Source organism: Parus major, chromosome 14 (assembly GCF_001522545.3).
Source record: "Parus major isolate Abel chromosome 14, Parus_major1.1, whole genome shotgun sequence".
NCBI classification, from domain to species: Eukaryota; Metazoa; Chordata; class Aves; order Passeriformes; family Paridae; genus Parus; species Parus major.
In genome coordinates this window covers 2,879,076-2,902,923 of record NC_031783.1, presented here as the reverse complement: position 1 = coordinate 2,902,923, position 23,848 = coordinate 2,879,076, and the positions used below count along the sequence as shown (strand labels likewise).

The 23,848-nt window shown below is 44.6% G+C and overlaps 1 protein-coding gene across 4 annotated transcripts; it reads left to right on the top strand.

Moving 5' to 3' along the window:
* Positions 1-9,660: 9,660 nt before the first annotated feature.
* Positions 9,661-23,208, top strand: MPG (N-methylpurine DNA glycosylase). 4 transcript variants are annotated; one of them, XM_015643331.2, is made up of 6 exons: positions 9,739-9,760; positions 10,059-10,159; positions 13,671-13,806; positions 14,392-14,617; positions 17,676-17,880; positions 22,688-23,208. In XM_015643331.2, exons 4-6 carry the CDS (start codon positions 14,396-14,398, stop codon positions 23,080-23,082), a joined length of 822 nt encoding a protein of 273 aa, XP_015498817.1. In that variant the 5' UTR covers positions 9,739-9,760; positions 10,059-10,159; positions 13,671-13,806; positions 14,392-14,395; the 3' UTR covers positions 23,083-23,208. The 4 variants fall into 4 exon arrangements, with proteins under 4 accessions (XP_015498816.1, XP_015498819.1, XP_015498817.1 ...); XM_015643330.3 differs by lacking the exon at positions 10,059-10,159 and having other exon boundaries at positions 9,661-9,760; XM_015643333.3 differs by lacking the exon at positions 10,059-10,159 and having other exon boundaries at positions 9,685-9,760; positions 13,668-13,806.
* The last annotated feature ends 640 nt before the right edge of the window (positions 23,209-23,848 follow it).

Below are 23,848 nucleotides of genomic sequence, written 5' to 3'. Positions count from 1 at the left end.
CTTGTTCCCACCCACACCAAATCCCTGGAATATACATTATCCCAAAATAGTGGGATCAGCCACGTGGATGTACTTCTCTTGGGAAAGGGCAGACAAACAGCACACTGTAGGGTGACAGGGCAGGACAGAGGAGTTACTCACAGAACCATTTCCTTTCTCATGATCACTTCGTTTATCTCTGACTAGAACAGGGGTTTTTAAACTTCAATCAGTCAGCCTGGGAAAATAGGATGGCAGTTCCTCTAACTGTCCAGCAAACTGCTTGTGGAAAGCATTTGTGAGAGCTCAGCTAATCCACAGAAATCTCTCCAGACAGGCAGCACTGACTCCAAAAATTTGTTATACATTTAGCTTCTAAACCTCTTAGTCAAAAAACCTAAACTCAATTCCAATAGGAGCTGGCTTGTAATGAATTTGGCATGGATGCCAGTCTGAGGTGTGTAAATAGCATGTGTAAATAACACCTCAGCTATTTGGCTGTAGTCATTGCAGCAAATACATCAAGCTATTGTGCTTCCCTTCCAAACCTGTCATCACATGTACCACCCCAGCTGCCAAAGCCTCTGCCTTTTTTTTTTCTCTCCCCAGATGTTTCAATCTCCAGTTTGAAGCTGACATCTGGAGAAGTGATGTTGTAGAAATGCTACACATCAGCAGGCCAAATATGGGATATGCTATGGAAATGAAAATGACAGAAGTTATAGAACAAAATTAATGGGCATCCAGATGCAAGTCAATAAGTGATAAAGTGCCTGTCAGGAGTTTCCTAATGCAAAAACAGGCAAGAAACCTTGTTTTACTGCAAGCCCTCCCAGGAGGAATGTGACATCTGGCCAGCCACAGTTTCTGGAAAAAAGGCACACTGCAATCTGAGTCCCTCAAGTCACTCAACATTTCCAGTGCCTCTCTCTGCTCCTCACTCCCACATGCTTGTTAAGCCACCCTGGTCCTCTCCCATCTTTTCATCCCTTGCAGCCATTTCTGCACCTGAAGTACCTCCTCCATGGTGTTTTGGATGGTTAGCCATCTCAGGAGATGAGACTGCGGGCAGGGGACATGGGGCATGGAGGTAGGAAGACCCCCTTTAAGGAGGAGTTTCACAAGGAAGGGCTTAGAATAGTCCCTCAGGCAACAGGCAACTGCTCTTTGAATTCCACCATGGGGAGGAAGAGCAGATTTTCTGAGCATTCTTTGTAAGAATGCTTGTACTCATCAGGCTTTTGAAAAATGAACATTTCTGCTGGAGCAGCAGTTGCTTTTTTGGTGAAATCAAGAAGGAAACCATTGCTGGTGGGATTCTTGCAGCAAAGGGCCTGCGCTCTGCAAATCTGTGTGCTTTGAGTTGTGCAAAGTGGTGATTGTGGCTGACAGCAGCAAAGGACTGCTTGACCCTTAAGTCATACATAAAGTTAACTGAAGGATTTTGGTGGCACAGGAGCTCCAGAGGTCTCCTCTCCAAACTCCTGCTCCAAGCAGGTCTGGCTGGAAATCCAGAGCAAGGTGGTCAGTGCCTTGCCCAGTTGAGTTGAAAAATCTCCAAGGATGGAGGTCCCACCTCCATTCCAGGCCCTGTCTGGCGCATGGCAACCAGAGATTCCTTGGTTACTACCAGTGGCTTCCAGCAGTTATGAGGTCCTTGTAAGCCTCAGGAGCAGCTCAAGGTATGATTTGATCCCCCTCCCTCACCTCCTCCAGGATCACCAAAAACAGTAACTGGCCACTGGACTCCTAATTTTGTCCTTGTCTATCCACTATTGGTTGGTATACTGTTCAGAAGGGTGGAGATAAAAGTGAAACAAATGTGTTGACTTCATTAAGACAGTTTTAAATTTAATGTTTTCCTCCGTAGACATGCTGAGGAAGTCTTCAGCAGTTCAGACCAAAAAAGAAAACCCCAAACCCCAATTTTGGTCATTTTATTTATACAAGGTGGAATTCAGGAATTCTGACTTACTCCAAAGTATCTTTGGTTACCCTATGTCACTACAAATTTGTTAAGAGTAGAACTAACCCACAATCCCACTAAAGACACAACTGCAAGTTTTAATTCAAACAGCTACTGCAGCTCACAAAAGTAGCAAGACACAGCTTCTGCTGTACTTTCAGAAACACATCAGCAGAGGGAAAACAGGTAAGTAGGAAAAAGCCATGAGCTAGGCAAGCATGATAAATTTTCAGGAAGCAGGAAGAAATAAATTGGGAGTTTAGGTCTTTTGAAAGTAATTCCTATTTTTTCAGTGAATATTTATATTGGCTCTGTGTTCCTATCTTTCCAGTCAAAATTCTGTTTCTCACCACGTGATGATGTATTTTAACATGAGGCCAAAAGGGATTCATATTCCAACTAAAGCAACATAGATGTGCACATTGTATACACATGATTTGCCTTCAGTGGGGCTGCCCAGAGAAAAGCAAGAAAGTTTCAGATCATTGCAAGCAGATGTGGCATCAATCTTAATCAGCTCCTAGAGCAGAAAGGGTAACCAAGCTCCGATGGGCAGCAATCTGCAGTAGGGAAAAGGGATTCCTGCTTGGAAAGAGAGCACGGTTTACATCCCCTATGGAAATTCACATATTCTGCTATGGGAATAAAACCTGCCTCTGATGCCAGTTCTTATATGTCCTCTTTGGCCACCCATGACACTGGAAGGACAAGCAGATGGGGCAGAAGCAGATTCAGCAGCACTGGTTAAATTGGCTGCTTCATGTGCGTCAAGACCTTTAGTTAGGGTAGATGTGCCCCAGGGAATTGCTGATTTCAGTGTAATAACCACAAACTGCTCAGAAATGCCAGGAGAGGCTGCCTTAGCCATAGCTTTGCAATGAAGGTGTCCTGGATTTAACCTTGGTAACCTGGATAAGGTTATTTGAAAGTTGGTTGCAGAGAGGCTTGGATGTCCCAAAAGGGCTGGAGCCCAGTCACCATCTTTGCCCAATTTCAGGAGCTGCTGCTCAGCAGAGATGATTCCTTAGGCACTTGATTTACCCCCAAAGCTGGATAAAAACCACTTACACAGAGATCAGGCTTATACTGCCAAGAACCATTCTTGGTTACTTTGGAGGAATTAGTACCTCAAAGAGAGTAAGATCCCTTAGCAAAGGAACTTATTTTTCATTATCAATTACATTTATATTGGGGCTTTGCCAGCATAGTTTTATTGGTAAGGATTGGTATATTTTCTTTCTTTTTTTTTTATTTATTTTTTATATTTCTAAAGTAAGAGGAAAAAACAGCTTTGCTGTGTTGCAAAGCTGCAACACAGACTGGTGCTGACTTAAGCAGCGGGTGAGGATGGAGACGTTAAAAATGAGTGAGCACTGCAGAAAGCATTAGTGATTTACATGCAAAAGAAAACTTTACCTATATTGTATTTATGTCCCTAGACCATTTTTTATTCCCTGGGAATATGTGAGTTCCCATCTCTTCAAAAGGAGGAGTTTGTTTTCAGTGGCAGTTCTTGGAACTGGAACACTAATTCTGATGCCAACTAAAAAATTGATATGCAGAGGGTGCACCCTGCTGCTTTCCAGTTACTTGAATTCTTACCCTGGAGCTCTGGCTGCCTGTGCTTTTCTGGGAAACAAATAATCACATCAAACCTAAGGGATTTGTTTGAAGACAGATTTGAGGGTTCAAGAACCCTTTTGTTTAAATAGGGCCTCAGACAGAAACTGGAGATCCTTCATGTTTAAGTTGCTCTTTGAGCAACGGAACAAAGTACAGTTTCCTAGACTCCTCTGTCCCATTTCCTTTCCCTTCCTTTCTACAATAACCTCTGTCTCCTCATGCTTTTCCTGAGGATCTGGTGATGCTGACAGCTCCTGTGTCCCCAGCCCCACCACACCATCCACCTCCTGTGTCCCACAGGCTGCATGCTCTGGCTGGCCAGTTCCGATCACCCAGAATACCCCAAACAGTGTAGGGAACTGCTGAGCATGTTCTTGTTTCTTTCTGGAAGGAGGTGAAGATTCCAGATCTTTTCCCTCTATCCAGAAATCAGTTTTTTTTACAGAAACTACAGGAACTCAGCCTGCAGATTTAAAAGAGGAGATAAGCAAGGTGAGTTTGTAAATTTCCTTACCCTGAGAAATAAGGTTAACAAGGAATGTAGCAGCAGTTTTAGTTAGAACAATTAAACTTGAAATGCAGACCCCAAGAGAAGGGGTCTCTGTCTTCTGCTCTGCCTTGTGAGTTTAGATGAGCTTGTCTCTTGCTGCATTTTAATTTTATTTTTAACCTAAGAGGAAAAGCAGAATGGAGTTACAAATTACTCCAACTACAATTAACTTGCAGCATACACAGAGCTAATCTTTGCATTGCCAGCATGGATACAGGCAGGAAAGCCTTTCTCAGACCAGGTCCTGTGTGCCAACAGTTCTGGTCAATGATTATCCCTTGCAAAAAGCCTGTGACATACTCCCTCCAGTCACCTGTTTCCATCCCAAATGTTCTCAAGTTCTGCTATTTCAAGCTTAACTCTTGTGACCTTACTCAATGATATTCAATCCAAGTCTCTTTACCATATCCTGCAAGGCAAACAGGTCAGTTTTAGTAACCAGTGCTATGTCATGCCTGTGGTCAATGACTCTAAGTATGCCCACACCCATATGTTTCCTAAATTTGGATGTCTGTGATAGCGAACACCAGGGTCTGGGTGGGCAGTCCTGTTTCACCAAAGAAGAATTTGGGGCATTTTCGCTCTTTGAGCATTCTCTTTCACCTTCTGAGCATTTCCTGGATGAATTCAGATTTACTAGAAGATATCAGCTAAGCAGGATGAGCAAACCAATTGTGACTCCTGCAAAACCTTTCTAAGAGGTGGATGAGTCAGATAACAGATCCACAGAGCAGAAAATATCCACCCCCTACAGCAGCCAACTGTCAAAGCTTACAGACAGTATGAAAACAGGTCAAGTATGGAGTAATATTTCTCCTAAATACTCCACCAGACCCAGTGGTTTGTGGCTCAGGGACTTCCTGAAGCAGAGATGCTGTGTCTGTGTGTAATAGCCTGGACAGACTTTTCTTCCTGGTATTTCTTCAATAGGTTCTTGAACCCAAACATTTTAGTACTCACAGTGTCCTGTGGAAATAAGCTCCTCAGTCTATGTGTGAATTGTCCCTCTTTTTTATCCTGGCACTTTCTAGGCCACTTTCTTTCCTATTTAGTCTTTGCTCACTCTCCATGCCAAGTTTTGTAATGAATCTCTAAGACAGAGAGTGAGCAAGTCCTGCTCACAACTTCTGGTCTCCTTTGGAAAATGCTCTGATGTTTTATCCCAGGGGAGCCAGTAAATATGTGACCAATTTTTATCCCAGTACACTCATACACATACACATCACCTTTGAAAATTCCCTCCCAGCAGCATTTCTGTATTGCAAAAGGCACAGGATTACTCCTGTAAAAACAAATTATCATCATCAGCTCAACTGCATCCTAATTTGTACAATTTTTCATCTGCTATGAGACACTGGTGGAGCTTATCTGAAGTGCTGCTATCTCCTGGCATGCTGACATTGCACAGGATGCAGAAAAATGGTGATTCCACAGTGTATTACCCTGACCTCAGCTTTGCACCCCATTTATGCCTGTTTCTGCTCTTGCTCCAGGCCATCCATGTCAAAGGTGAGGTGTTGCTCAGTCCAGAGGGCACTCAGCAGGGGCACAGGGAAGGAAGGGATGTGAACCTCCTCCAGTTCAGGGAGCTGGTTTAAGCACAGCTCTGCACATTACTGTACTGGTACAGTGGAGAGGAAACTGTTCTGAAGGAGAGGCAAGAATAAGTGGTTGGGGGCAAGGAGCCAGAGGAATTTCTTTAATTGGCTTTTTCCCTGCATCCAGCACATTCTGAGCACTGTCAGCAGAGGGGCAGAGCTGAAGATGGCTAACAGCTCTGAGGCTTGCAATGCTCTGACTGGACAGATACATACATATTTCTCCACAAATCCCTCCAACACTCTCATGTATACCCTTTCTCTGTTCTGACTGATTTATAAGCATGCGTGCCTCTTGATCTAGAAAATACTGAATGAACTGTCATTAACCCCTTCAGAACAGGAAACTGCCATATTTGAAAAAGCTTGGCTGATTGTTGGTGCAGCTCCATCTCATCCTTCCTCACCTTCTGCTAGTTCATCTGAGCCTTTGGTTTCGCTCTCCAGCTTCTCATTGCTCCTGTGCAGCTGGGAGAGGCTCCCAGGCACGGCTGTCCTATGCTACCACCAAAACCAGTTTCACCAGGGATATCACGTAAGCTGTCAGTCCTACAGATGTAGGGAGCAGAGCCCAACAGTTTGACTTCCTCACTTGGGTTTTAGCTTTTGGCTTCTTTTGAGTTTTTTTTTAATAGTTTGGGTTGGAAGGAACCTTACAGCCCATCCAGTTTCACCTCTGCCATAGGCAGGGACACCTTCCACTATCCCAGGTTGCTCCAAGCCCTGTCTAGCCTGGCCTTGGACATTTCCAGGGAAAACAGGGTAGCCACAGCTTCTCTGGGCAACCTGTGCCAGAGCCTACCACCCTCACAGAGAACAATTTCTTCCTAATATGTAATCTATTTGTTTCTCTGCATTGAGCAATTCTGTGAAGCCAACTACTTCTGTCTTGTCAGAGAACAAAAATGTCTTTCACACAAAACAAACAAACAAATAAGGCCCTGTAGAATCCATTAATAGGTTACTAAATAGAACATGCCTGCCCTCTCTGGTCCAGAGCTGAGGCTCCCAGAAGCTGTATTGCTTTACTGGGTTTTCCCATTGCTTGCAGTGGACTTGGGAGGATTCCTTGCACCCTGAGTGCAAAGTGGGTAGACCGGTACCTACCAAGGATATCCCCAAATTTAGGATAATACACACACATCTGCTTACACAATGAATTGAATGGGCTTGGTTTACAGAACTGGACATTTGACCTATGGCTCAGCTTGGGTGTGGGAGATACCAAAGTAACTATGAGCACCTCTCCCTTCTAGCAGTGGGTTTGTTCTGGTACTAACTGGAGTGCTGTATGTACCTCAGATGCTGGTTGGAAATAGCTCTGGATAAGACACACTGGCAGTTGTGGGTAAGCAGGAAGCAGCAGCCAAGACTGGATGTCAGGAGAGGCCAGGAGGGAATGTCATAAAAACCCTGTGCTGTTTGGAGTGCTTTCATCCATGGGAATTCTTCAAGAGTTGGCTCATGAAGTGTTGCAGCTGTCCCACGCTGCTGGCAAGAGCAGTGTGGCCACGTGAAGTGTCCAGGCGATGGCCGGTGGGGAATTCCGTGTCTCTTCCTAACGGGACAGAGGAGGCTTTCAGCAGACACCACTGAAGCTTCATTTGGCACCTTACAAAGAGAAAACTTGAAAATCTGCCCCTACTGCTTTGTCCTGTTTCCACGCTGCTCTGCTGTCCTGGCTGTAAAAGGATGATAAGTCAGGGCTCTGCACGGCCTGGGAGCTGTTGGGAGCCACTCTGCAAACAGTTTTTGCTCCAAGAAAGCCTGGCGCGCTGTATGAAGCCATTGTGCCACAGACCCCAGGGTCTCCACCAGCCAGATTTTCTAACTGCAGATTCCAAGTCATTCCTCTCACATTAAAAAGTTTTTGCCCCACAGGGAAGGGAACTTTAATCTTCTCAAACAGATCTGCTTTTACAGGAGGCTATTTTAGGCATTGATTCTGTAACAGTGAAGTTATTGGACAAATGAAGAACATGGCATATGCTGTCGCTTGGAGCAATTTGCATTCCTCAGGTGCTAAAAGCTTTAAATACTTCCTCTGGGCATGAAATAGATTTGCTGCCAAAGAAGCCAGCATTCCTGAGAGTGCCTGTCCCACAGACTCCCACAGGGGAAAAGTCTGCAGAGCTGAACTAGTCTGACCCCAGGAAATCCTTCCCACAGCTCTCATTCTTGCTCAATTTCTCCTTTAAGTTTCATAATTTGCTGAAAGATCACTTCAATGTTTGGTTATCTTCCTTTTCACGCACTTTCTTGGTCTTCCTCTTTTATATTAATACCACATTAAAGCTGGGACGTGAACCATGCAAGTCAGGAAGTCCGAGATGCTCTTTCAAAGACACTCAGTCAACATTGTTAATCATTTTTAAATGATTGTTGTCTTTGCTAAAACACAAATGGCTCGTTTCAGACTAGAGCTAAACACATCTGTGCAGCCAGCAGGTAACATCCCTCCAGGGATTCCTCTCTTGTGAGCTCATTTTTAGCTATTTTAACTAAAACATCATACAGAGATCTCCAGTATCAATACCTTTATGATTTATTCATGTTTCTTTCCCTTCTTTTTTTTAACACCATTACAGTAGCAATGCTATCATGCTTTACAATGATTTAAGGGCTTTTCAGTGCCTTCTTGAAGTTGCTTTGGGTTCCAAAGTCTATCAGCTGTTTTTTCACGGTCAAAAAGAATGAATATTGTGTAACAGACTCTGTGCTTGCTCCATTCATGGTTTGTTTGGGTATTTTTTTACACATTTTTATTAAACTTGAATAGTAACATTTGGAAATTCTGGGCTTCGTTCATGGTTTACAGGAATGTCAGAGTTTTTCATCTGCCCTATTCACATTTGAGTATGAATCCATGGTCAAATGAATTGGTTCCTATTTCTGTCTCCATAAGAACCTGTGGCTATTCGTACTCCTGGCTGCACCTCCAAAGCTGTCAATGTCCCCTAAAATTATAGTCAGTAATTTATCCTTCTCCCTTCCAAATTCACAAAAGGGGTAGAGACAGTAATTGCATATTCTCTGCATCACTGGACCCTAGCTGGTGCTATCCTGGTGTATTTTATTACACAAATGGGAATAAATCCACTTGGATTCATCAGACTTTCCCTCATACCCTTTGTGCAAACACTTGTTTATGGATCAATGGCCCCAACTGCATGTCCCCAGAATGTTGTGAGGAAAAATCATATTTTGACCCCATTTTGACCATATGCTCCATCTGGATAAAAGCTGAAGCCAAGATTTTTTTCCTGCAGGCCAGATACTTGTTTGGAGAACTGAGGGAGTAATTAATGTAGCTCTCCATATAACCAGCTTGTGACCATGCATTGTTCATCAGAATGTGTGTTCATGCCTTTTTGGACAAGAATCGCAAAGTAATTTGGGTTGGAAGGGACCTTAAACGATCACTCAGTTCCACCTCCTGAAATAGGCAGGGGCACCTCACATTATCTCAGTTCCTGTCCAGCCTGGCCTTGGACACTTCCAGGGATCCAGAGCCACAGCTTCTGTGAGCACCCCGTGCCAGGCCCTCAGCACCCTCACAGGGAACAATTCTTTCCCCAAGTCCCCCTCTGTCAGTTTGAAGCCATTCCCCCTTGTCCTGTCAGTCCAGCCCCTTATCCAACTCTCCAGCTCTCTTGAAGGCCCTTTAGCCACTGGAAGGGGCTCTAAGGTCTCCGTGTGCCTTCTCTAACCCAGGCGGAACACCCCCAATTCTCTTAGCCTTTGTATTGATGAATTAATGATTAACATCAAAGACCGAGGAGTGGATGCTGAAAACCAGCGAGAGTTCAAACGCTGGTTTTACAGAGGGTCTGTGCTCCAGAAAACAACACCCACGACGAGACACCGCTGAGGAAGAAGAAGCTGTAAAGTGCCGCCGCTGCGAACGCCGCGCTACCGGCGGCTCTTCCCCCTCACGGCCGCGCCTCCCAGCCCCGGCCCGCCCCTCACGGCAGCTGCGGGGCTTCCGCGGGGCCTCGGCAGGGGCTGCGCGCGCCCCGCCCGCGGCGGGAACGGGCCCGGCAGGTGCGTGAGGGGGAGCCCGGGAATGGCCGGGAGCGACCGGGAACGGCTGGGAATGGCCGGGGCGGGCGGAGGAGGGAGCTCGGATTCCCGGGGCTCGGCTGCGGCCACGGCTCCGGCAGCGCCCGAGCGGGCCCGGCCGGCCTTGCCCAGCACTGCCGGGCACGCCCCTCGCTGCGGCCCTGGATTCCGCTCCGAAACACGAGTGTCCTCAGCCAAAACGGAGCGTCATTCTGCTGTGAAGGCTTCTGTTTGTTTGTTTTTCGTCATTGCTCGTTGTTACCTTCTTTGTTCTTTACAGAAGCATGAGTTAAGTTTCATCCCAGAAAAAGCTCAATATGCCCGGTAGGGAGTCTGGAGGATTTGAATTGCAAGAAAATGAGATCCCCAGCACTTAGTAAGGTGAATAAAAGGATCCCTTTTAGCATATATTTGAGGTATTAGAATTGCACGTGCTGTTAGAATCAGTCTGTGGAGAAATTGACTCTGTATTTATGGTTATATTAGCTCATGACTGCACTCTTTTTTCAAGATTTCTTTTTCCCGCTTCTCACACTTGTCCAGAAAACTATCCATTATTACTTGTGGTAATTAATAGGGTAGACTAGACAGGAAAGGCAGAGAGACATCATTCGTGCTGAGAACTCACTGAAGGATCTGCCTTAAAATGTCTGTTTAAAAGGTTATGGAACAAAAAGACAGTAATAACAGGCAGGAATAAGTTGCCAAACTGGCAGAAACAGGCAGGAATAAACTATCAAACCAGATGCAGCCCCCAAGGACAGTGTTGCTAGTGATGGTTTCAGCAGCAAATGTCTCACTAATTTTTAAAGAGGGTTCATGGGGAAATCCAAGGACTGCAGACCTGGAAGTTTGACCATTAACAAGTGAATTAATAGAAAATGTAGCAAGGTAGGATTATTGGACTGCTGCATAAGTATCTAGGGGGGGAAATTAATGTGGCTTAAAAGTCATACCTTAAAAAAAATGCTGGAATTTTCTGCAGGTCTAAATAAGCATGTTGAGATCTGGCTTATAGTCTGTACTCAGATTTCAGAAAGGTTTTTTACAGGAGCCCTTTACCTGAGCTGCCTTGGGCATAATAAGGGAGTTCCCCTGTCATAAATACACAGTTGTTGCAGAGATAGGAAAGAGGATGTGAGTAAATGGGCAGCTCTCCTGGTGGCAGGAGGTCACTGTTGGGGTGCTCCAGGGATGGTTTGTAGATGACATGGAAAATCAATGTTTCCAGCTGGCTTTGCCTTATTTAAAGTGATAAAGAAGAGGCTGAGGGTAGTGAATTGCAGGTGTAAACCGATTAATATGGGTGGGAAGCAGTGCAGATTCCCCACACAAAATGAGTGAGTTTTTGGAGCAGTAATAGCGAATTCTGTGAAGTTTTCTTCCCTGGTAAGGTCTCCCTTTGACTACTGTTACTGAGGCCTAGGGAAGACTGCCTGGATCAGAAGATTCCAGTCCAGAGACGTGGAGGATGTGTGGAGGAGCACTGGATGTTTATTCTGTTCTTCCCCAGGGTCCTGCTCTTGACCTGGGCTGGAGAGCCGGATACAGGGAGAGGTATCCTTTGGTCTGACCCAGCATTGACCTAGCATGTATTTCCACTTAAAATCTGTACAACTGGGAATTGCTGTGAGGAACTGTCTCTCCAGTGTTTTATGTACTCTTCTTTATTCTGTCAGAAAAATTGATGTACCTGAGGAAGGTTTTGCAGGTATCTGGACCTGGGAGCCAAAAGTACATGCAAATTGCTGATGGGATTTTTATTTATATATATATTTATTTTTTTTCCATGAAAACTCATTAAATACCTAAGGAAATGTCTGCAAATGCAGTCTTGTTAGAAGGATTAAAGAATCCTCTCTAGACTTTGTTGTGCTTTGACTACAGGGTGTATCTGCTGCTGAGCTGGATTTTACACAGATTTGCAGTGTCTCTCCAATTCTGGCTTGCAGGCTTCTGAACCACTTGCCTGAGATTAGCCCAGAAGCCCTGAACACTCTGGGTTCTTGTGCTGACTGATTCAGCTCTTGATCTTCTTTTTCTGACTTCCATACTTATTTTTTCTATGTGTTTCCCTGATGTACTTAGTAACTTGTAGTTAATTTGGTTACAACAGGATTAGTAAAAAGTGATTAAACACACAGCTCATTATTTGAGGCCCAGGAGTAGAATTTGTTTATTATACAAGCAAGAAAATCTAGATAGAAATGAAGAGCTGGAGAATTTGTATGTAGACTTACAGAAGAGGTTGTGCCTTTTGCTTCCCAAATACACAGAGCTTGGATCTGTGGTATGTGTCACCTTCTACAATGTGTTTTTACTTGGGAAGAAGAGATTTGTATTTACAAGCAACATATTTTCCAGAAAGTGTAGATGGGCTTTGAGGCATAAAGCTTTGTGTTTCAGATCTTACTGTGAACAAGCAGGGAGACAGAGGGTGGAATGTTTTTTTTTCCTGGGTTTCTAAGCTGGTGTTGTAGCCCCTCACTCTGCCCTCATGTTTCTGTACATGACCCATTTCTCCTGGCTGGAAGGCAATTTCCTGCTGCTGTTTCTGTTGAAGATGCTGAGATGTGTCAAGGATCAGCCCATAGCAATGAAGTTACAAGTGCCCTGAGGCTGCTGCTGTAACATGTCAATAAGAGCACTTGCAGCTTTTAGGAATGATTTAATTGGAAGTGCAGTAGGTGCCAGGCAGCTCAGATCCTGTTTCTGGTGTCGCATTCCATAAGAGCACAAATTACCAAGTGAGTTAATGCTCCACTCGAGTCAGCCATGTTTGCAGCATGTCTTTATGTGTGGTTGATGAGCTGGAAGTTCCAGTTAAAAGTGTCAGAGAAGTCTGGAGGTGTTGTCTTCAGTGGGAAGTGCTGCCTTGAGTGAGTGTTTCAGAGGGTCAGTCTGAAATGGTGAAGTGTTCCTCCTCTGGCCCTTCCTTCCTGCAGCACTTTCTCCTAGACAGGAGTCATTTGCCAAGGCCACCAGACAGTTTTGTCTCAGGCAGCTAGTGAGTTTGGACAAAATTTTTCAGAATTCCCACCAGGTAAGAGCCACAATTCAGAGCAGAGTACCTGGCATGGAGCTGGTGGTTCTATGGCTAGTCTCTGACACCATCAGATTTTTGCAATAAAGAATTAGGTGTTCAGGAAAAAAAATAAAACCATCCAGCTTCTCTGCCAGTCATGCCAATGTGATTTGATTTTTTTTTTCCTGCCTATTTTTGTATGTCTGGATTCTTCTGAAGTGAAACATAACACTGTTGGGGAATTGGCACTGGTGATTCAGATTGTAGCAATGCTGAATTCGTTTCACTGTAGTGAAAAGAAACTGTTGCTGATGGAACTTCATTGTGAGAATCAGCAGACCAAAATAAAGATTGGTTTTGATATTGAAAGTTTTTGTAGTAATTTTTAAAAGCTGATGATCTGTAAAAAATTAGTGGAAACAGCTAATTAATGATGTATATACTTGCTTGCAGGTTCAGCTGTGTATAGGATTCTTCCATCATTTCTAAATATGTATGATGTTGGACTCTTACATCTACATATGGTTCAATTTAGAACAGGTGTCTTTGCATTCTCTTGTAGAAGTCCTTTTCTTGAGGCTGACACTTTCTAAATTTAGTGCCAACGGGAGCATTTTAAAAGTTTTATTTCAGTTTTCTGTGTATTCAGTATAGGAAAAGTGCATTTCCCACTGAATAACAAAGGCTAAAGAGCATCTTCAGCACTGGGAGATGGGCTTTTTCTGGACCAACAGAAAACTGCAAATTATTCTGCAGTTTGATCTAATGGTGCACTCTTGGCATCACAACTCTGTCAGATCTCCAGAATCTCTTGGCCTGTTTCAAAGCACTTTATCCAGTGAATAAATGCTTGTATCTGTTCAGCAGGTATAAGGACTGCAGCACTGAGGACATAACACCAGCTTTCTGGAGCTCACATAAGACAGTAGTGACAAACCAGAATATGTGATGTAGTTGCCTCGGGTCCATGCTGTGGGCTGGAGCAGTGGGTTGAATCTTCCTGGTAAGTTGAATCATTTTGGGGGGATTTTAACACAAACACTTGTGCGGCATAATAAACGAGTTTGTGACTGGGAATAAGGCAGCTCTGAATTTCCTTTGGAGGTTTAAATTCTGATCCTGCTAAATTACCTTTGAAAATGGTTGATACACAACTTCTGTGGGCTTTCTGTGGCAGCACAATTTCTGAAGTGCTTGTTTTCTGTTTTTTCTGTCTGCTTAAAAGATTACATTAGCTGTAGGTAAAAAGTACAATACTACTGGTTCATCTCTGCTTTCACTTTCTGAATTTTCTAACCTAACAGCAAACTTATTTTCAATGCTTAGTGGAGCACAGTTGCTTTTATCTGCAGTCATTAAAAGATGAATACTCCATCTGTTTATCCATCAGTAGAGCCCAATATTTGCCCAGCCTGGTGCAAACACAGCTAAATCTGTCACCTGCTGCTGCAGTTTGCATAGGTTGTCTGTGTAGTCATAGCTTTCAGATCCATTGTTGTGGGGAGATGTGTAAAAACAGAAGTTTGTGGAAATGAGTTGCTTTCAAATAAGTTTTATAATCCTAATTATACTTCTATCTATTTTCTAGAGCTATGCCAAGAAAAAGAAAGCTGTTGGCTCAATTAAGTTCTCTTCAAAACAACACCAGCTTCCCTCAGATCGATGCCGTGGAGCAGCTGAACACTACACCTGGAACAGATCCTTCTCCAAAAAGCAGCAAATATTTTGTGATAGAGAAAAAAACTTCTCCTCAGCTACAAGAAGATTTTTTCAACCAGCCCTGTGTTAGTCTGGCCAAGTCATTTCTGGGACAGGTAGGACATGAGCACCGAGATTCTTGTACTGGAGCATGTGCTAGCCAATAACTTGGTGTAAAAGGATGAAATTCTTTCTTTGCCATTCGACTCCCAGGCTTGGCTATTTTAGGAATACAGCTCTCATTCCTTCTCTTGCTAAGTGCAGTGGAATTTAAAGACCGGTAGCCGAATCTATTCTAGATGAAGTCAGAGGAGTAATTTTTCAGGTTTAGTCTGTCACATTTTTAATTGAGTTTTTTTGTTGTTTGTTTTCTTTTTTTTTTATGTGGAGTTTTCCTCCCTTTTTCTATTTACTAAAATGTGCTTAGCTGCTTGTGGTTTGAAGGCTATTTCAGGCCCATTATTTTCCTTTCAGCAATTGCTTTACTTTTTTTTGTTTGTTTGTTTCTTGTTTAACCCAGTGGAAAGTAATGCTCTGCAGTCAGCAACATCTTCTTTGCCTCCATTTTACTGTCTTGTTATGCTAAGGATTGCACAGTTCACAGTTAAGCTCTCTTCACTCCAAATACTGCTATTCCTATCTTTTGTTTCTGAGTTTCCAAGTTCCTGTTCATGCAAGGACTTCTCCCTTAGGCCATTGCCTAAACTTTGAGGAGTCTTTGGACATTGCTGAGAGCCTTTGGAAATCAGAGTGGTAGAGATTAACTCTTCTGCTTAGTGAGTCCTTCAGAAAACTCTGTCTGTTTCCAGGGGAGGGAGTTCCCTCAGTTTTTTCTCTATAAAAAGTTCCAGTCGAGGACCTTCTAAACTCAGCTGTAAAATGTGTGTTCCATTTCACTGCTATGGTCTTATCTTCTCTGAGTCTTTTTTATACCCTTATTGTCCGCAGGGTGAGCAGACTCTCTGGGTTCTCATGGCTTTAGATAACTTCAGGAATTTGTTCCACAAGCTGTTGGTTTTGGCTTGTTTTGCTGCATCCAGCCTTTTTTTATTTTCTAAGGATATCTTGCTTGTAAGTGACGCCTTTGCTCTACTTTTCAGCCCTGCTGAGTTTCTTTCTGGTCTGCCTTCACCTCTCTGTGATACTCCACATGTGCTGCTATCTTTGCAGACATCCTGCTAGAGGCTTGCCTTTCAGGCCTTAACCTTTGGCTGCCTCTAAAGTTCTTCCCAACAAGCTCCCTCACTTCACGTAGTTTCCTCTTTATGCTATTAGGCAGGACTCTGATAGATTATTTTTGGACTTTAATGCCTGTGAAAAGACACTGAACTTTATCCTTCACAGTCATGATACTAAGTTGTTTTTCAGGAATAAGTCTTTGGAAAAGACTTTGTGTTTTGCTCCAGATCTGAGAAGTGAGTCTTTTCTCATGAGGTTCCTGAATCCTCGCTCTGTGCATTTGATGGTGTCTAAGAAAACATTGCACATGTCCTGGTCTATCTGAGGATGCCTGAATTCTCCCATTACTGATACATTTTTATAGTCTTAATGGCTCCATCACCCTCATGCATTCAGTTATTCCAGGCAGATGATTTTTGAGTCCTAATTCTGTATTTTTCCTACTTCGGCCTAGTATTCCAAACCACATGATTTCTATCTTAGTTTTACATTTTCTTTAAAGTACAACCCCCAGTCTCCCATGACCCAGCCTATTCTCTCACAAAGGTAGTTTAGTGTTTCCTTCCTTATCTTCATTCTACCAAATTTTGGAGACATCTGGTATATCAATGTTGCTTACCTTCATGATACCTGAGTTCTTGGAAACAAAAAAGATACATGCAGTAAATGGCCTTTCAGAGGGAACTGCCAAAACATCAAGATACATCCTCAATGAGAAAAATAACCTTTATGAAGTGGCTTACTTTGAGGTGTTGGGAATGATCACTGTTTTTAAACTTTTTTATTCAAAAGAATATTTGGTGTGTCTGAAGACAGGGAAATGCCTGGATGCTTTTAAACCCATAACCTAATCATTGCATTTCATCATACTGAGGGAGACATGTGGCCACGTGGGTCTGGTTTTGGGGTGTTCCCAGGCACTTGCTGAACACCAGTGCTTTTTTTTTTTTCATAAAAAATAATAAACAGATTATTTTCAACAGTTTGACAAGTGCTGTAGGGAAACTGTGATGTACTGGAGCTGCAGCTTTGGAAACCAGCTCCTGGAGCATCCATTATGGATCAGATCAATATCTGCATTAGCAATCCAGCACAAACATCTGTTAGGAATTAAGCTTGGTTTTCTCAAGGTCATTTTGAACAGCTGCATAATTAAAGTGTTATAATTAAACAGATAGCTGGTGCCCAAACAAGACCCTGCTGCAGTATTTCATACACATTAAGTAAAGCACAAAGTTTAGAAATCAGGTCAAACCACAAATTCCTTTGTACAAAAGTTCAGTGGTTGTTTTATTTTTAAAGAGAATCTTTTGACTGTCGTGTTTTGTTTCCCCTGCATCTGCTTTGTTTTATTTAAGGAGGTACCAGCAGCAAGAACGCACTGTAATAACAAAGTTCTGTTGTTTGCCTGAAGCCAATTCCCAGCTCTCCCACACTGCCCTTCTCTGTGCTGCAGAAAATACTCAAATAGCATTGATGCTCTCTCTAGAGCTGATTATCTCTGTTATTTGGGACTGGGACTTGTTTGAAACATCTCTAGGGAGAGAAACTGTCTAATCATAGCAGTTATTTCATTGTGCCACTGTCATATTTCTTCTGATCTAAAGATTATACATTCATGATGCTTCAAGGTTCTTGTCAGCGGTGATTTTTGCCTTAAACCTGATGGATGGGAGTGGAGAATACAGAAAATAACCACAAAAGCAACTCTGTGGGCTTTAGTATATGTAGGATCATAAATTGATTCTTTTTAATACTGCTTCATCCAGACACTCCAGGCATTTTGTGGGGTGAGTGACAGGTAGGAACTCCTGGAACTGGGCTGTGGACTGAGCCCTGGAAGCTGAAAAAGTTGGTGTTAGCTTACAGACTGCTAACTGGAGAGGCTTTAGTACCATCAGGTCCTATCTTTCCCAATTCTGTGTTTCCACAGCTCTTGCTGTGGTTATTTTGTACTGAGGGCTGGTAACTGATGCACTCTGACCTCTCTTTCAGATTTTAGTTCGCAAACTTCCTGATGGCAGAGAGCTCTGGGGCAGGATTGTTGAAACAGAAGCTTATCTGGGTGGGGAAGATGAAGCTTCCCACTCAAAAGGTGGGAAGCAAACACAGCGGAACGCAGCAATGTTCATGAAACCAGGAACTCTGTACGTGTATCAGATCTACGGGATTTATTTCTGCATGAATGTTTCCAGCCAAGGTAAGCTGAGGCTGAGAGAGGTGCAATGCCAGCAGGATGGGGCTGACATTTCAAGCTACAGTGGTGCTGCAAGTCACTTGTGAGCTCTCTGTGGTGTCAGTGACTTGCTGTCATCATCATCCCATGGGGCCTGGGCTTTGCCACTGTGATCAGGGTGTACCTGTGGACACAGCACAGCAGGCAGGGCCCATCTTCAGCTGCCCAGTTTGTACCAGCTGGGAGCTGTTCAGGCACACAAATTGTGAGAAATGAGGGAGAATCTGGATAGGATGGAGCTTTCAGTTTTGATTACCTGGGCTGCTGCCTCAGTCATGTGATTCAGTGAACCTTGTTCCTCAAAAGCGGTGATGTAGAGTCATTAGTGACAGCCTAAATCTTGGTGTCTGTTGCCATGGCAGGAAACTCCTCTGTCTCTTACCTTTATCTTCTGAGGCTTAAGGAAATGTTGGGGAAAACAAAACGTCTGAGATGTCCTAAGCTTAAGCAAGGAGTTAGTAGGAGCATTTTAGCTGTCTAGCTGTATCTAAAAGCAAAAAAACCCACCCAACCAAAATTGAAATACCCAGACTGTTACAGAATCTCCAATAGTTCTCAAGAAAAATAATCGAGCTCTAATTAAATTATTTTGTAATTTACTGAAACTGTCCTTCCATATTTCAAGACTCTTGACAAGCATTACTGAAAATTTATTTTTTTTTCCTTTCCTGTAAGAATGACAGTATGTGCCTTGCAATGAAGCTGTTGTTTAATTACACACCTTGAAATGGCAGCAAGTGTTTCCTAGGTAACTACTCGCTGTTAGAAAAAAATCTCAAACCCAATTTACTTTCTTTTTCACTATTTCAGTGATAAATGTTAAAAAGCCTGTCTATTCCTAAATAGAAAACAACTGTAACTGTGACCATTAATGCTCAGGTTTTGGCCTTTGGACAGAAACCAAGCAGAAAAAACAGTGCCAGGGAAGTGTTGGGGAAGAGCCTGACTTTGAAATCGGGGTCTGGAGTCTGGTGGATGAACACATGTAAACTTCATTACATTGGCTCTGCCAAATATGTTCAGATAATGAAAGCACATGGTTCATTTGTCAGGATGGGATTCTCTGTGTTTGAAATACTAAGATTAATACTTTTTATTTAAAAAAAAAGTTTAGCCTTTGAATTCTAGAAAGATTTTGTTGAAAAACACAATTTGGGAAATTTTTATTTATATACCTGTGTTTTGTTTTGTAGCAAAGCAGTTAAAGGGCTCCCTGTGGTGTTGGAATTCATTGGATTTTTTTGTTACAAACTTCCTCCCCATCATGTTACACATGAGTGACACCAGGCAGAGCTGTCACTGCCAGCTTTGTCAGAGCACTGCAGTCAATACCATGGCTGTGCACATTGTGCATCACTGATGGCAGCTACAAAACAGGAGCTGCTCCTTCTGTGTATTTGCTCATGTGCAGGAGTGTTGAAAGAAAGAATATGGGAAACAATCACACCTGAGTTGTTTTTCTTCAGTTAGAGAGAGAAGGAGTTGTTTAATTCTGCTGTTGTTTAGTCTGAGGGAAGGATTGAGGGAGTCATTTTCATGGTAGCACCTGGGTAGAAGGCAAAAGCATTTCTGGATATAGGATAGATCTTGGAAACTTTGTTTTGACTCTGGCTGTGAAAAAACACAAAGAACCCTGGCAAAAAAACCCCCAAAACAACATCTCTTGTGGCATAGCTTGGTCCTTGTTCATAGCACAGACCACACTCTGAAGATAAACAGCTCTGAGACAAGTGTATCCTCTGAATCAGTGGAGCTCTGGCTCTTTAGGGATCATTTGTTCTGATACACAACCTCACAGCCTCTGACTCCAGGTGGAATAAACCTTCTCTGATCATTGGTTTATGCTGGGGTTCAGGCTCCAGTATCACTTAGGGATGGGAAGAGTGTGTCACCCACGGCTCTGTGTTCATAAAACCATAATGAGATATGGGAGGGCTCCAGTGTTCTTTGTCAGTGAGGAATGGGAAATCTTTGTGCACATCATCATGGGGAATTTTACTGTGAGAGGTCTTCCCATCACTGAGTGAAATGCTGCAAGTGCCTGAAGCCACAGCAGGCATCACTACATTTGGAGAAATCATGGGTGGTAGAGAAGAGCTTATAAAAAAATATAGCCAAAGTCTTTTAGTGTGCATGAATCCTACAGTATATCCTGAGCAGCACAATTATCTCAGTACTAAGAGCTTTCCCTAGAGTTAAGAGACATGTGGGGCTTCCCTTGCCTCGGGAAGAGGATAAATGCCAGTCATGCTTCTCTTTCACTTAGCTGTGATCCATTTCTCTGGAATTTGCTGAGGACTGTGTTTTGCTGCCAGATCTGAAGGAATAGTCTGTACAATCGAGAGCCCAGCAATGCTCAGCCCAGGGTCACACTGCAGGGACTTCTCCCTAACTTTCAGCACCTAGAGTAGGATTTTGAAGGGAGTGTCAAGGAGCACTGAGTCAGGTGGGTGAATGGAGGAGAAAATTCTCTTCTCTCCAGTGGCCAAGAGCTGTTTCCAAGCCTGGGAGCTGGAGCTGTTTTGGGGAAGGAGCAGGAAGCTGTGCTGTGGGACTTCACTGCCATGTTATGATTTCTGGCTGCTCAGGGAGAGAATTGTCCTCTGTAGTGTTGTTAGATCTCAGCTTTTAGCCCTGAATGCTGCTCATCATACAGAGTGACTCTTGGCAGGGGAGATAAATCTCACATTCCCAGCTGGCCCTGCTGCTGCTGGTGTGTGCACACTGTGAAGATGCTGATCCCAGGTACCCTTGAGAGTGAACTGCTGCAGGCTGGGAGGGGGATGAAGTCAGGCTGAAGTGCTCTGGAGTTGAGACAAAAGGATTCAGCTACTCTTTGGAAATTAAAATTAAATTTCTAATGTGGAAGTTTGCACGGGAGGACCCAAAGGTGTGAGGGGAAGAAGGCAGTAGCTCATCATGGTATCCCTGCACTCTTGTCCTGCCTGCTGCCTCCACCTCTTCCCAAGGCTAATTTTTGGGGCAGAGTGGGGTGTGTGTTGCACACAGCAAGGAAGAACCTGGAAACTTCCAGCTGGAAATGCAGAAAAAGCAGCCAGAGACAGAAATTCCCAGTACCCCTGGCTGGGTTCTGTGCTGCTCTGGGAGCACCTGCAGTTTCCACATGAAGTGCTCGTCTCTCTTCATGTGAACTCCCAAGGACTCGATTCAATTCAAGTGTGACCACAGTTTCCACTTGCATTTGAGATGGATGAAAGCAAGTAGTGTAATGAGTGATTGCTCAGAATCCCACAGTTCTTCCTGGCAAGGGAGGCAGCAACATGATGAGAAGGATATTTCTTTGTGCATCGATAAAAAGCAGAATTAGGACATGGAACATGTTCTTAAAACTCTAAAATGACCTTTGAGCTCTAAATCTCTGTTAGGCCAGGGAAGTGGCTTTTGGCTGCCAGATTAGCATCAATCCCCCTCTCCTTGGAGATGGGAGTGCCTGGGAACAGATTGCTGACAGCTGTTGGAATTCAGGCTGTTGATTTCACCGAGCTGTAGTGGGGGCAGCTGGCACACCTCAGAGAGCCAGGACCTCACTGGGAGCCCAGAGAGGTAATTTAGTGTGGGATTTGTACAAAACATGAGAGGGATTCTATTTTGGGAAATCACAGGTCCTTAGGGATCTGCCAGTGCTTACAAAAAAAAGCCTTTGCCAGGCATGAGCATCCAGATGTTTGAGGCTGGAGAGGGGATTCTTGGGGAGCAGCACAGCACAGATGCTGGCAGGAGGGCAGCCAGCACAAGGGGAGCTCTGTGTGGGGCTGCACACAGGCCCTGTGCCAGTGCTCTCCTCACCCACTCAGGAGCAGGAGAAGACCTCCCTGCTGGCCACTGGAAAACACCAGGGAAATGTTTCCTTGTCAGACAGGGAATGTCTGAGCTGTGTCTTTGTTTCACTGTCATCTGACTGCAGCAGCTGGGAGGGCAGGAGACCTCAGGCTTCTGACAGGGTGGCAAATCCCATTTGAGAAAAGAATTTGTCCATTTTGTTCAGTTTTTGTCATAGAAAGGTCCTCTCTGCTAAGTGGTGCTCCCAGGGCTGTGCATCCCACAGCCAGACTGTGCAGCCCTGTCCTCCCCAGGTCCCTGCCTTGGGAGAGCTTCCCTGGCACATCCAAATCACACTGCTGGAGCTGTGCAGTGACCCAAGGCCGTGCTCATCCCACCTGTTACACCTCCAGAGGGAGTTTGGATTGGTACCAGCCCAGGTTCCCTCAGCAGTGCCTGCTCCCAGTGCCTGCAGCTCCTTCCCAGGTTTCTCTTTGTCCAGTTTCCCTCTGCGAGCTGCCTCTTTCTGCTGGCAGCATCCACTCTCATTCCTCCTCTCCTTTGTTAGCTGGAGTTCCTGTAATCAGAGTTTATTAGAAATCCACTGGGTTTGGGAGCAGCTTTGGATACCTCTGCCAAAACTGAACCAGATGTACATTTATTCCTGAACATTGTGCTGACATAAGAAAAAGCTCTTGCCCTCTGGCAAGCCTTGGAGCAGCAGCCAGACTTAGCAACATCAGGCAGAGCTGGGAAGAGCAAGTCAGCACTGCAGAATGAAGGGCACAGAGCTACAGGACACTGGAGATTTGGAGGAGGGAAGGGAGTGCCCTTGGATCAAAGGACACCCATGGTTGGGTGCCCCAGGCCCTTCCCTCCTCCATCGGGCTGAGCCACAGGCTCAGAGCTGAAGTGGTGCTGGCAGTGGGCTGAAAGGTGAGGCATTCCCAAAAAACAACCCCATACTAAACCCAGCTCTTGTTCTGCACAGGAGAAGGGGCTGCAGTGCTGCTGCGTTCCTTGGAACCTCTGCAGGGCTTGGATGCCATGAGGGAGCTGCGCAGAGCCTCCAGGAAAGCACCCACCAGGCTGCTCAAGGATTGGCAGCTCTGCAATGGGCCCTCCAAGCTCTGCCAGGCCTTTGGCATCGACAAGACTTTTGACCAAAGGGACCTGACTCAGGATGCTGCCATCTGGATGGTGCCTGGACAGGACCCACCGGGGGAGCAGGACGTGGTGGCCACCACCAGGATTGGCATTGGCAACAGGGGAGAGTGGGCACAGAAACCACTCAGGTTTTATTTACGGGGAAACAGATTTGTGAGTGTTGTAGACAAGAAAATTGAGAGAGAAATGGCAGCAAGGGGACACTCTCCTGGCAGCTGACTAGTCTTGAATGTGTCCCAGGGACCAGGACGTGAGCTATGCTCTGTACAATGGCCTCGGGCTGCATCATGGCAGATAGAGGGACTTGGGGGGTTTTTAACAATAAATGTATTTTGTCACAATGAATGGGGCAAGGTGGAGTTTTATTTGCAGGAGACTAGGCTGGGCCTCCCAGCCAGAACTGAGACTGGTTTTGGACACTTTGGACACTGAAGGCCACTTGCCAACAGATCCAGACTTAATTAGGGTGGGTGAGAGAAGGATCACAGCTCTGGGCTGCTCCCAGAGCTTCAGCCCCCAGCAGTGGCCAGTGCTTGATTGCTGCAGGGAAATAGCCAAAAAATGGGGTGGCAGCAGAACAGACTGAAAGGATGTGAGCTGGGAAAGAAGGATGTAAAGGGAGGATCTTGTTGTCTGCAGCTACCTCAGGGGAGGGGGTAGAGAAGACAGAGCCAGGCTGCTGTCAGACAGGATGAGAGGCAACGGGCCCCCAGCTGGAAAACAGGAAGTTTTCATTAGCTCTTATGGAAAAAATTTTCCCCACAGAATGGTCAAACACTGGAACAGGGCCCCAGAGAAGCTGTGGGCCATTCACACCTCCACAGACAGGTCCTGAGTGAGCTGAGCTAACACTTTTCCTTTGAGCAGAGACCCCTTCCAACATCTACTTTTCTCTAACGTCCAGAAGACAAGACAGAACAAGAATGGGTTTTGTTCACTTTCCCAGCTGTTTTTGAAACCAGCTCAGAACTTGGCACTGTGTGAA